The 12,646-nt window shown below is 42.7% G+C and overlaps 1 protein-coding gene across 1 annotated transcript in view; it reads left to right on the top strand.

Moving 5' to 3' along the window:
• LOC106959964 (titin-like) overlaps nucleotides 1-11,408 on the top strand; it is a 159,879-nt gene extending 148,471 nt beyond the window's left edge. Inside the window, exons 231-242 of the mRNA XM_015052845.1 lie at nucleotides 61-645; nucleotides 735-1,037; nucleotides 1,342-1,641; nucleotides 1,722-2,297; nucleotides 2,400-2,705; nucleotides 2,816-3,421; nucleotides 3,530-8,643; nucleotides 8,726-8,882; nucleotides 8,968-9,449; nucleotides 9,525-9,678; nucleotides 10,102-10,404; nucleotides 10,829-11,408. Of these exons, the coding sequence (XP_014908331.1) occupies nucleotides 61-645; nucleotides 735-1,037; nucleotides 1,342-1,641; nucleotides 1,722-2,297; nucleotides 2,400-2,705; nucleotides 2,816-3,421; nucleotides 3,530-8,643; nucleotides 8,726-8,882; nucleotides 8,968-9,449; nucleotides 9,525-9,678; nucleotides 10,102-10,404; nucleotides 10,829-11,121 (9,179 nt within the window). The 3' untranslated portion in view covers nucleotides 11,122-11,408. The remainder of the gene's footprint in view (nucleotides 1-60; nucleotides 646-734; nucleotides 1,038-1,341; nucleotides 1,642-1,721; nucleotides 2,298-2,399; nucleotides 2,706-2,815; nucleotides 3,422-3,529; nucleotides 8,644-8,725; nucleotides 8,883-8,967; nucleotides 9,450-9,524; nucleotides 9,679-10,101; nucleotides 10,405-10,828) is intronic.
• The last annotated feature ends 1,238 nt before the right edge of the window (nucleotides 11,409-12,646 follow it).

Raw genomic sequence — 12,646 nt, 5'->3', positions numbered from 1 at the left:
TTATGACATAAAATGAGTGCTCAGATCAAAACTAAGTTTTCAAAAATTATTGTTTTTCAGAATCCCCTGATTATGAACTGGAGTTGAAATACAAAGATGTGTACGTTGTCCGTCATGGAGGAGTGGTTAGACTCTCTGTACCCATTAAAGGCAAACCCCTTCCAACTTGTAAATGGTCAAAGGATACTGGAGCTATCGCTGTGAAGGCTATGATTGCCTCCACCGAGGACTCCAGTGAGTTGGTGATAAAGGGAGCAGAAAGGAGTGACTCTGGTCTGTATGAGCTCCTGCTGGAAAATAAGGTTGGAAAGAAGAAAGCCCAGATTAAGGTCAGAGTCATCGGGCGCCCAAGTGCTCCAGAGGGACCGATGGTCTTTGAGGAAATCCAAGCCAACTCTGTAAAGGTCTCCTGGAAGCCACCCAAGGATGATGGCGGCTCAGAGATTCTTGGCTACATTGTAGAAAGGCGTGAAGCAGCCAGAAATGCCTGGTACACCGTGGACTCTAGAGTAACTGAGACCCAGCTTGTTGTTAAGGGCTTAAAAGAAGGAACAGAATACCACTTCAAAGTTACTGCTGAAAACTCATTTGGCATCAGTGCATCTCTAAAATCTGAACAGCCGCTAGTACCAAAGACTCCTCTCTGTAAGTTTTGTTTTCTGCAAACCAACTGTCTTTGAAAAGCTTTAAATTATGTATTTTATTTACAAAACCTTATCTGCTTTTAAAATTAGGTCCTCCTGAGCCTTCAACTGCACCACCTGAGATAATGGATGTTACCAAAAGCTCAGTGGCACTTGCCTGGTCCAGACCAAAGGATGATGGAGGATCTGCCATCAACGGTTATTTTGTTGAGTACAAGGAGGTTTCCACTGAGACATGGATCCGCCACGAGACCAAGATCATCTCTACTATGTTCACTTTACATGGACTTACCCCTGATACAGACTACCAATTCCGCATTATTGCTGTTAACAACATAGGTGAAAGTGAGGCTGGTCCAGCATCTGATCCTGTGACATGCAAAGATCCATTTGGTGAGTATTGTGTGCTGATAAAGTTCCACTCAGGATTTATGTAGTCATTACCATTTAGCAATTACAATAATAAATAAAAAAAATCAATTAATTACTTCATTAATCCCTAATGTCTAGTGTTAAGTCCAAATAATGTTTAGAACTAATAATGTTTTAAACAATGTTTTTATTTTATCTTATTTTATAGATATAATAATTAGTACTGGTAGACATTAGCATAGTTTCTCCTTTAGTTTTCCTGTTTGAAAATTCAAAAGAATATAGACAAAATAATGAACAAATTTGACTTAATGTTTTTTCACAGACAAGCCCAGCCAACCAGGAGAGATTGACACAGTGAATGTGAGTAACAACTTTATTACTATTTCCTGGCAACCTCCTGAGTGTGATGGTGGAAAGGAAGTCCTGGGCTACTGGGTTGAGTACAGAAAGTCTGTGGAGAGCACCTGGAAGAAGTGCAATAAACAGAGGGTTAAGGAAAAGGAATTCACTATGGTGGGCTTGGCTGAGGCCACCGAATATGAGTTCAGAGTCTTTGCTGAGAATGAAACAGGAATGAGTAGACCCCGTAGGACTGCCACATGCATCAAGACGAAACTAATAGGTGAGTGCAACTAAAAACAGTTTATAACATTATTAAACACAATATGTTTCGTTGTTTCATTAAGTTGTTTTTACCAACAGCTGAAAGTAAACCAAGCCTTAGGAAAGAAATGGATGAAACCACCGCCAAGCTTGGACAGCCTGCTGTCATGAAATGCCAGATTGTTGGCCGACCTGTTCCAGAAATTAAGTGGTATCACGCTGGCAAGGAAATTGTTGAGTCCCGCAAGTATGAGATGAGCTCTGATGGCCGCAACCACTCCCTGTCTATCATGACAGACCAGCAGGAAGATGAAGGAGAATATACCTGCAAGGCAGTGAATGAAGCAGGAGAAGTTGAGACCACTGGCATTCTAGTGTTGGAGGCTGCTCCATCCTTCCACCCCGATTACCCTCTTAAGGAAACATATTATGCTGGACTGGGAACAACTCTACGCATCCATGCCGTTTATATTGGTCGTCCTCAGCCAAAGATCATGTGGCTGCATGGAGCTAAGACACTGGAAAACACAGAGGATATTAGCATTGAGACCACTGAGCACTACACACACCTAATAGTAAAGAATGCTCAGCGCAGAGTGAATGGAGGAAAATATAGGATCAGATTGCATAACCACTTTGGCAGGGCTGACACTGCATTCAATGTTGAAATTTATGGTATGTGAATTAAATTGTTTTTAGTACTGTACAAACACCTTTAGTGATAATAAGAATACTATTAGATTTCTGTACAATAACATCCTGTACCTTTGTCCACAGACAAACCTGATATACCTCAGGGACCCATTGTCCTGGATGCCCTCCTTAAGAACTCTGTCATTATCAGCTGGAAACCTCCCAAGGATGATGGAGGCTGTATGATCACCAACTATATTGTAGAAAAAAGAGAAGACAAAGAGGGCACGGAGTGGGAACTTGTGTCTTCCTCCATTAACAGCACATCTTGCCGTGTGCCCAACCTCATTGACAGTGCTGGATACTTTTTCCGTGTTTATGCCCAGAATAGATATGGCAACAGTGAGCCACTGGAGCTCATCTCCCCCATCCTGATCAAGAGCCAACTGGGTAAGACAGTGTCACATTTTTTTTATTTCACAAGGAACAAAGAAATTGTTTTACAACCTAAACATTATTGCAAAAGAGTTGACAAGTGTTTCCTTAATATATGTCCACAGAGAGACCATCACCACCTTTGTCACCAGTTGTTTCTGGTATCACTAAGGATTCCTGTGTGGTTTCCTGGAAACCCCCACTAAGTGATGGGGGATCTAAGATCAAGAGCTATTGCCTTGAAAAGAAACATAAAAAAGATAAGAAGGAATGGACCGAATGGACTCCAGTTACCACAGATGAGATCAAGCAAACTGTGTTCTCCGTCAAACGCCTGACTGAGGGCATTGAATACATCTTCCGTGTCAAGTGTGAAAACCTTGGAGGAGAAAGTGATTACAGTGAGGAGACCCCTGCCATCATACCTGCAACTGCCATAGACGTCCGCGCTCCTGCCTTCAAGGAGGAGCTGAGGAACATGAGTGTCAAATACAAGAGCAATGCTACCCTTGTGTGCAAGATTACAGGGCAGCCTAAGCCTGTGATTAAATGGTTTAGACGAGGAAAGGAGATCCACTCAGATGGAAAGAAGATCAAGATCCAGGAGTTTAAGGGAGGATACCACCAGCTGGTCATCACTGAGGCTGATGAGGAAGACTCCACTGTTTATCAGATCAGAGCCACCAACCAAGGGGGCTCAATATGTGCTACAGTCTCTCTAGATGTTGAAAGTAAGCTTAAAACACTTAATTTCATCACTAAAGTCAATTACATATTTAATGTTAAAGTGCTGTTAATATAAACTCACTATAAAATGTAATTATTTTTCTTCTTTTTAGTCCCTGCCAAGATCCATTTGCCAAAGAACCTGAAAGACAAGGAAGCCATCCCAGCTTTACGTGGGGAGGTGGTCAATATCAAGATTCCCTTCAGTGGTAAACCAGATCCTGTTATTACATGGCAGAAGGGACAAGATCTTATTGACAGTAATGGTCACTACCAGGTGATCGTCACCAGATCGTTCACTTCCCTGGTTTTTGCCAATGGAGTGGAAAAGAAGGATGCAGGTTTCTACATTGTCTGTGCCAAGAACAGATTTGGTATTGATCAACAAACCGTTGAATTGGATGTTGCTGATGTGCCTGATCCACCTCGTGGCATCAAAGCCAGTGATGTATCCAGAGACTCAGTCACACTGAACTGGGTGGCTCCAGCCAATGATGGTGGCAGCAAGGTTGTAAGCTACATCATTGAAAAATGTCCGACCACTGCTGAGAGGTGGGAACGTGTTGCACAGTCCCGTGACACCCACTACACTGTAATTAATTTGTTTGGAGGTACAAGCTATCAGTTCAGAGTTATTGCTGAAAACAAATTTGGACAGAGTGCTCCATCTGAAAGCAGTGGACCTGTCATGACTAAAGAAGACAAATCCAGAGTTTTGCTTTATGACAGGGAGGTTGGTGATACTGAACGAGTTCCCAAGGGCAAAGCTCAACACTCCGACACCAAGAATCTGCACAACAAATATTCCATTGCAGAAGAACTGGGCAGAGGCCAATTTGGCATTATTCACCGCTGTGTTGATATTAGCTCTGAGCAGACCTACATGGCCAAATTTGTCAAAGTGAGAGGTGCTGATCAGGCAATAATTAAAAAGGAAATTGCAACACTCAATTTGGCCAAACACGCTAACTTCCTGCTTCTTCATGAGTCCTTTGAAAGCCCAGAGGAATTGGTCCTGATCTATGACTTTATTTCTGGCCATGACATCTTTGAGCGCCTTAATACAGCAGAGTTTGAGCTCAATGAACGGGAGATTGTTAACTATATCAGGCAGATTTGTTCAGCCCTGGAATATTTGCATTCTCAGAGATATGGGCACTTTGATATCAGACCTGAAAACATTGTATACACAACTAGAAGCAGCTCAATTGTGAAGATTATTGAACTGGGACAATCCAGACACCTGACACCTGGAGAACAAATCAAGATTCAGTACACTACTGCAGAGTATGCTGCCCCTGAGATCCACCAGTGTGACATGGTTAGTACAGTTACTGACATGTGGTCTGTGGGTGTCCTTACCTACGTGCTTCTCAGTGGTCTTAATCCATTCACAGCCGAAACCAACCAACAAATGATTGATAACATTTCAAATGCAGCCTATGGCTATGATGATGAGTCATTTAAGCAAGTCAGTGTAGAAGCCTTAGACTTTACAGATCGTTTAATGACAAAAGAACGCAAGCACCGTATGACTGCAGCTGAGGCTCTGCTGCATCCATGGCTAACAAAACCTACAGAAGAGATAAGTGCCAGGGCAATCCCAGTAGGTAGACACAAGAGATACTACCAGGCAATGGTCAAGAAAGAATGGAGCACTGTAGTTTCTGCTGCCCGGGTGGCCAGCGGTGGTTCAATCAGGTCCCAGCGTGGTGTCTTTGTCTCTAAAGTAAAGATTGCTCCATTTGAACATGGTCCTCTTGCAGGCCAAGTTAGCCATGCAGTGGTCAATGAAGGAGACAATGTGAAGTTCATCTGCAACATTGAAAATTATGACAGCACCACTGAAGTTACATGGTACTGTGGTGTCAGGCAACTTGAAGCTGGAGACAAGTATGAAATTGAATATGAAGATGGTCTGGCTGTCATTACCATCAACAAGATCACTAGAGCAGATGATGGCACGTACAGATGCAAGGTTGTGAATGAGTATGGTGAAGATAGTGCTTATGCAGAGCTTTTTGTCAGTGGGGTTAGATCCTACCGTGACTTCTTCACTACTCGTGTGGTTAGAAGAACAAAGCGAAGAGTTGACACTGCTAGAATGCTGCAGAAGCCACCAGAATTTACTCTTCCTCTGGTCAACCGCACAGCCTATCTTGGTGAGGATGTGCGCTTTGGAGTAACCATCACTGTTCATCCTGAGCCTCGTGTTATCTGGCATAAATCTGGACAAAAGCTTATCCCTGGACATGATGACAGGAAATACACCTTCACTACTGACAAAGGCTTGTACCAGCTTATAATCCACAATTTGGAAAAGGAGGATGATGCTGAGTACAGTGTTGTAGCCCGTAACAGGTATGGAGACGACAGCTGCAAGGCCCGCCTCACTGTTGTTCCTCGTCCTAAACCAGCAGACCTCACTTTGAGGCCCATGTTCAAACGGCTGCTTGCAAACATTGAGTGCAGGGAGGGTCAGAATGTTCGTTTTGAGATTAGAGTTTCTGGCCACCCAACACTGAAGTGGGAGAAAGATGGCACACCTTTAGCCTTTGGACCATCCATAGAAGTTGTTCATGAAGGCTTGGACTACTACATCCTTCATGTAAGAGACACTCTCCCTGAGGACTCTGGTGTATACAGGGTTACAGCAACCAACTCTGCTGGATCTGCCAGTTGCCAAGCAACTCTTAAAGTGGAGAGAGTAACTCATGTGAAAAAGGAGTATGAGCCCAGTGAAAAGGAGAAGCAAAAGATAGCTGGACAAGAGGAATTGGACAAAAAGGTTAGACTGGCTCAGATTTTGTCAGGCACTGTTGTTACACCTCTTCCACCCGCAGCAGTAGAAGCTGTCAGGGAGGCAGCCACTATGTTTAAACCTGCTGTCACAACTAAGAAAGGTGAGAAAACTGAGGCTGAGATCAAGAAAGAACAAGAGGAGAGAAAGAAGAGAGCAGATGAGAAAAGGCTTCGTATGCCATATGTTGTTCCTGCACCTCGTGTCATTAATCCAGCTGTTCTTGAGGAAGATGTAGAAATTAAACACTTCCAGCCACTGTCTGACATGAAATGGTACAAAAAGCTGCGGGATCAATATGAATTCCCTGAGCCAATGGAAAAAATCAGGCAAAAGAGAATGAAACGTATCCGTCTGTCACGGTGGGAACAGTTTTATGAGGTGCCCATCAGGATCAAGGAACAGTATAAGCCTAAGTGGCGCATCTCTTCAATGACTCAGGATGACTTGGAGACTGTGAGACCTGCAAGGCATCGCACTCCTTCTCCTGAAATGGAGGCCTACCGCAGGCTCAGGAGACGTTCTCTGGGAGACCTCTCAGATGAGGAGCTGCTGCTCCCTGTAGGTGAATATCTCTCTATGAAGAGAACAGAAGAAGAAAGACTCCGTCTGGAGGAAGAGTTGGAGCTTGGTTACTCTGCTTCTCCACCTAGTCTAAGTCCAGTTCGCTTTGAGCTGTCTGCTTTGCGCCCAACATCTCCACGGAGAGTCTACAGTGATGAGGAAGAAGGAGAAGAGATTAAAAGATATGATTCATACAGAATTCCTTCTAAATATGAGGCTGGCCCAAGTTTTGTTGATCTCCGCCAACGTCATGACAAGACAACATACAAGCCTCCAAGACAGAAACAACGGGTGTATGAAGAAAGAGAAGATTTGGAGCTGCTACGTCCACATGCAACCACTCAGAGAATCTCTTCTTACAAGAGTCAACTCAAGCACATGGAATTTGAGGAGAAGACACGCACCTCTAAAAAGGAAGCCGTTACAGTTTCAACCTACTCTGAGAGCACTGAATCTGAGCATCTAACAACTTTTGCAACAGAATATATTCCTAAGCCTATTAAAAAGATTCCATTACCTGAACCACAGGTAGAAAAGTCATACGAAGCAGAAAAGGCTCTAAAGACAGATGTCACACTTCCAAAAGTGGACTTTTTGTCCAGGTATGAGGAGAGAAAACAGGCACTCAGATCAGAGAGAAGATCTGTAGAGAAGAAAGTTGAGGTTGTAACACAGGCTCCCTTCAGCCTGGACCACGCCCCACGTATTACCATCAGGATGCGATCTCATCGTGTACCCTACGGTTCCAACACAAAATTTACCCTGAATATCCAAGCCAAACCTGAACCTGAGATCAAATGGTTCCACAATGGCAAGGAGATTCATCAGAGCAGCAAATACTACATGACCAACATCAGTGGAGTTTTAACTCTCCAGATCAACAACTGTGTGACAGAAGATTCAGGTACATACCGTGTAGTCTGCAAGAATGCTAAAGGAGAAACTTCGGATTATGCTACATTAGATGTAGCAGGGGAAGAGTATGCTGCTTTTTCATCACTCCGCAAAGATGAGGAACCACCATCAGCTCATCTGCCAGAGATGACACGAACAGAAGTGTATCATGTTTCTTCATCCAAAACAACTGTAAAGGAAACGGTCACTGAAATTGTAAAAGAGACAACTACTGTTGTTGAGGAGCCAAGGGAGAAACCAGGAGTCCCTGCCACAATCCTGACTAAACCACAGTCCTTGACTGTGGAGGAAGGAGACAATGCCCGATTTGAGTGTGATGTGGCTGGTGAACCAGCACCTTCCATGTCCTGGCTTCGTGAAGGAACCACCGTTGCTCCTTCTGCCCGTCACCACATTGTATCCACTCAGTACAATTCTACCTTTGAGATTTCTGCAGTTGAGGTGTCGGATGAAGGGAGTTACACCTTGCTAGTAGAAAATGCTAGTGGAAAGCAGGAAGCCCATTTCACTTTAAAAATAAAAAAGTCTGAGTCAAAGGAGAAAGTAGTTGCTACTCCCAGAATTACTTCTCCTGAGGCTAAATCACCATTACCCAAGTCCCCTGAACCAGTCAAATCCCCTCAGAGAGTCAAGTCACCTGAGCCAGTCAAATCTCCCCAAAGAGTAAAATCTCCAGTTTCCCCAAAGTCCCCGACACCAAAGTCCCCGACACCAAAGTCTCCTACTCCGAAGTCCCCAACTCCCAAATCCCCAACTCCATCTGAAAGGGAGCAAGTGATCCCACCAATCAAGTCACCCAAGAGGGTGATGTCACCAACTATTGCAAAGAAGCCCTTTTTTTCAGCAGGACTCAATGATGTCACTGCATCCTGTGACTCTATTGTCAAACTGTCTGTGAAGGTGACAGGAGAGCCCAAACCTACTGTGTCTTGGTCAAAGGATGGAAAGGTAAAACATATAAATGCTCAAACTATTCAAAACATTTCATAGGATTTGACAACCGTAACTATCTTGTTTTATGGGTTTTCAGGCACTGTCTCAAGGTGGAAAGTATGAATTATTTGAGGACCAATGTTCAGCTCATCTAGAGATCTATGAATCAGAGGTATCCGATAGTGGTGTCTACAAGTGCACAGCCATAAACTCCTCTGGAGCAGTATCAACAACCTGCACAGTCACAGTGAAAGGTAAGAAAAGACCTTGTGGTGAAAGGATTTATAGCTACAAATGTTTAAATGTTACAAATAAACTCCTGAATGTTTTTCATTTCAGAATTAAAGAGCCCAGTTCCAATCTCTGAGGAAATCCTAAGAAAGAAAATGGTGGATGAGGAAATATTGTCTTGCATGAAGGATGTGAAGTCCTCTGAAATCCAGAAATCCATCAAAGAAGGTCAGTCTGTGACTCTTAGGGCCAACATTCATGGGGCTTCTGACATCAGATGGATTCTGAACGGGCAGGAACTGGACAACTCAGAGCAGTACAAATATGGGGTATCTGGAAATGACCAGACTCTGACCATCAAGTGTGTAAGTCAGCGAGAGCAAGGGATTATCACCTGTCAAGCTCAAACAGAGCAAGGCCTGATTCGGTGTCAGTTCAACATCGATGTCACACTCAAGAGCTCTGATGCTCCCTACTTCCTGGTGCAACCAAGGTCTCAAAACGTGAACGAGGGACAAAATGTTACGTTTACATGTGAAATTGGTGGAGACCTTTCCCCTGAAGTGGAGTGGTTGAAAGACAACACAGTTGTGAGTAGTTTTTGCCTTGACAATTTGTGATAAGAAGTTGTCAGTATTCCAATAAAAGGAAACATGTTTTTCCAGATTTGTGTCACTCCAAACATCAAACTGAGCCGTTCGAAGAACTTATACACACTGGAGATTTGTGAAGCCACAATTGCAGATAGTGGGAAATATACAATAAAAGCCAGGAATAAGTTTGGGCAGTGCTCTGCAACATCATCGCTCAACGTCCTTAGTAAGTTACATCTGTATTTCAGCTTAATTCAATTGACTGCACCTTTGTCAAAGGGCTTTAAATGGCTTGCATGTAAAACTTTATAATAATTTAGTCCTGGAATGCTTAAAAATGCTTTAATGTTAAAGTTTGTATTAGATATTTTCCCTTCTGTATGCATTTATTGATGAAGCTGTTACAATTGTATCACTTCTTTCAGATATTAGTTGATATATTCTTTCTGAATTTGTTTTTCTGTTTTTTTATTATGTTGGCAACTCTGTGCTTTAATTTCAATGGAAAAAGTTAAATAAATTTAAATCAATTGAATTGGTACTGAGAAATACAAGGCATGACAGGAACTTCGGCTTTCATTCAGTCTCTGCACTCAACACCTCGTTGTTTGTGATCTTAGCCATCTGCTTGTCATTTGCATTTTCACAGCTCTTGTTGAGGAACCAATACAAATGCCTATTGTGGAGCAAAGAGCTTCTACTGAGGCTGCTATGAGCATGCAGAAAAGTTTCTTAGCCTCGTCAGTTCATGTGGAAGCTTCCTCAATGCAGGCCAGCAGTTACAGCAGCAGTTCCCACTCTGCTGTTGGCCAATATTCGTTTGACAGCATGTCTGCAACAAGCATGTCTGCCATGATGGCTGAGTCAGTGGTTTCCATGAGCTCCAGCAGCAAAACAACTGGAATGTCTGCCTGTTCGCATGTAAAGGCGTTTTCTACCGGGGCTAAAACAGGTGAGACTTTACTTGCACATCTTTCTGGTAAATCCAGGATGTGAATTCTAACACCTAACTTGTTTTTTCTCTGTCTTTGCAATCTAAAAATAACATTTAAGATGTTTGGTGTGATGTGATGTTCTTTCTCTGTTTATTTGATGTGGTGTGTTTTCTAAGAATCAGCTAACAGAGAAATTCCTGGTCATGTTTTTCTGTGTGGCATGAACACTAAAACAGTGAAAAGAGATTAGTTAACTAATTTTTTTTTTCATTTTCAAACTAAGCACTAAATTGTAAGTTGCACATAGAGTATGTTAATTTCAACAGTTGTTACCACAGCAATAAAATCTGAAACAGTTTTTAAATTCAGATTTTGTGGGCCAGAAATCTAAAATATGGAAGCTCTAAGACATGGTCACTGACTTCCTCTCTCCGTCCACAGGCACTCCACCAAAGATCGAAGCTCTTCCACAGGATGTTAGTGCAGAGCCGGGGAAGTTTCTGACAGTGGCAGGCCTGTTCTCTGGAGATCCTGCCCCCTCAGTTCAGTGGGTCCGCTCAGGTCGGACCCTTCCCAATGGAGATGAGCGGTTCCACGTGGATAACACAGCAGATCTCTCCACCCTAATGATCTCTGGGGTGAAGGAGGACGACGCCGGAGCATACACACTCCGACTGTCCAACGACCTTGGCTCTGACTCTGCAACTGTCAACGTGCACATCCGGTCCATGTAAAAAATGAGAAAAAAAATCATATCCCCTATTCCCTTAGTCCTCAACTTTTTATTTACAATAATCTTACTTGATAAAGATCTGGAATATTCTTGTAAATAGGAACTATTTTTGTACCAAACTTGACGTTAATTTATGCCAAACTAGACTAAAGTCTAAAGTTGTAAAATGTGCCATATTGGATAACTATGACTCAATTTTTCTGTGACATGTACATAATGTATATAGCCGAGTTTACCGGTTATGGGAAATGTATGCATTGTTATTTATGACAATAATATTAACTGAAACTAAAAGAAAGTAAAAGTAGCTAACAGGAGAAAGTTTCCGCTGGAACGAATACCCTGTTAAACTAAGAAACTAAACTCTGTGCCTCAACGATAAGTTGAAGTCGCAAGATTGCCTCAACAGGTAGAGAGGCTCCCTGTTGATGTTACAAAGCAGAAACAAAAAGACAAAGCTCTTGTTTGGACACGCATCTGTGCGTGTGATATTACAGTTTAATATGAGTTGTACCATGAGCATAAGACCCTGAGTGCTGTTTGCATCACCCTCATGTAAGCAGCATGAACCGGCCTTGTGCTCAGACTGACTGTGTCGTACCACCACGATTTGATGACCAGCAAAGAGGGCGAGCGGCCTGCTCTCTTTGGGTTTAGATTAATTTTGATAAAGAGCGCTGTTTCTGGCACAGGATGGCTGGATTGGCTTCACTAAAGCAACATCTCCTGGCCATAAGAAAACAGGGAGTCAAAACCAGTCCTGCTGTGCAGAAGCAGCGCCGTCTCTTGGAGGATTGTAGCTGATTTGTTGTTGTTTTTGAGTGTGAGTGTCTGTAGTTTGTAGATGTTTCACCTTGTCAGTAGTCAGGGTTTTTTTTTTCTTTATTCACATCACTGAGCCCATCTGTGGTGAGAAGAGAAGCAGTTATGGTTTTACCCTGCACTTTGACTCTATTGATCTGCTGATGTAGAACTTATATATCATCCTCCTTGAGTTTTACTGATTTAATAAAGCATGATTTCAGCACTACTAAAGCTCTGTGATTCTGACTCTTCTGTATCTTTGGTTTGTTTTCCTGTCATCAGATTGACATCAGAGGCATCACTGAAGTTTTGAGGTTTTACATATCAAGATACATGATATTGTCTTTGTTGGATTGTACAACTACTTCAGTCTAGCCATGGGTGCGTTAAACCCAAATGAAATGTAACCACAGTCATGTTTGTCAGAATGAGTAAAATACCTGCTGAAGGTTTCTGTTTCCTCCAGGAACTTCCAAATGAACAAGGCAGAATTATCTAATTAAAAAAACGTCCTGACATTGCTGATTTTTAATACAAAGATTTAAAGTGTTTGTTTCATTTCATCATCTACCTCAGTCCATCATGTCCTTACAAACTGTAATTTTAAACATGGAATCGTAAGCTGGAAGCAACCAGATTTAAACACCGGTGTTATGCCCAGAAACGCTTGCCTGCCCAAAATTGCATCCCCTCTCGCGGGAGCGCGCATCGCTCTAAGCCCT

This window comes from Poecilia latipinna, unplaced genomic scaffold (genome assembly GCF_001443285.1).
Source record: "Poecilia latipinna isolate Pla-1442-1.1 unplaced genomic scaffold, P_latipinna-1.0 Scaffold1139, whole genome shotgun sequence".
Classification (NCBI taxonomy): Eukaryota; Metazoa; Chordata; class Actinopteri; order Cyprinodontiformes; family Poeciliidae; genus Poecilia; species Poecilia latipinna.
Note: the sequence above shows the minus strand (reverse complement) of the source record. Positions and strands in the feature narration are given on the sequence as shown.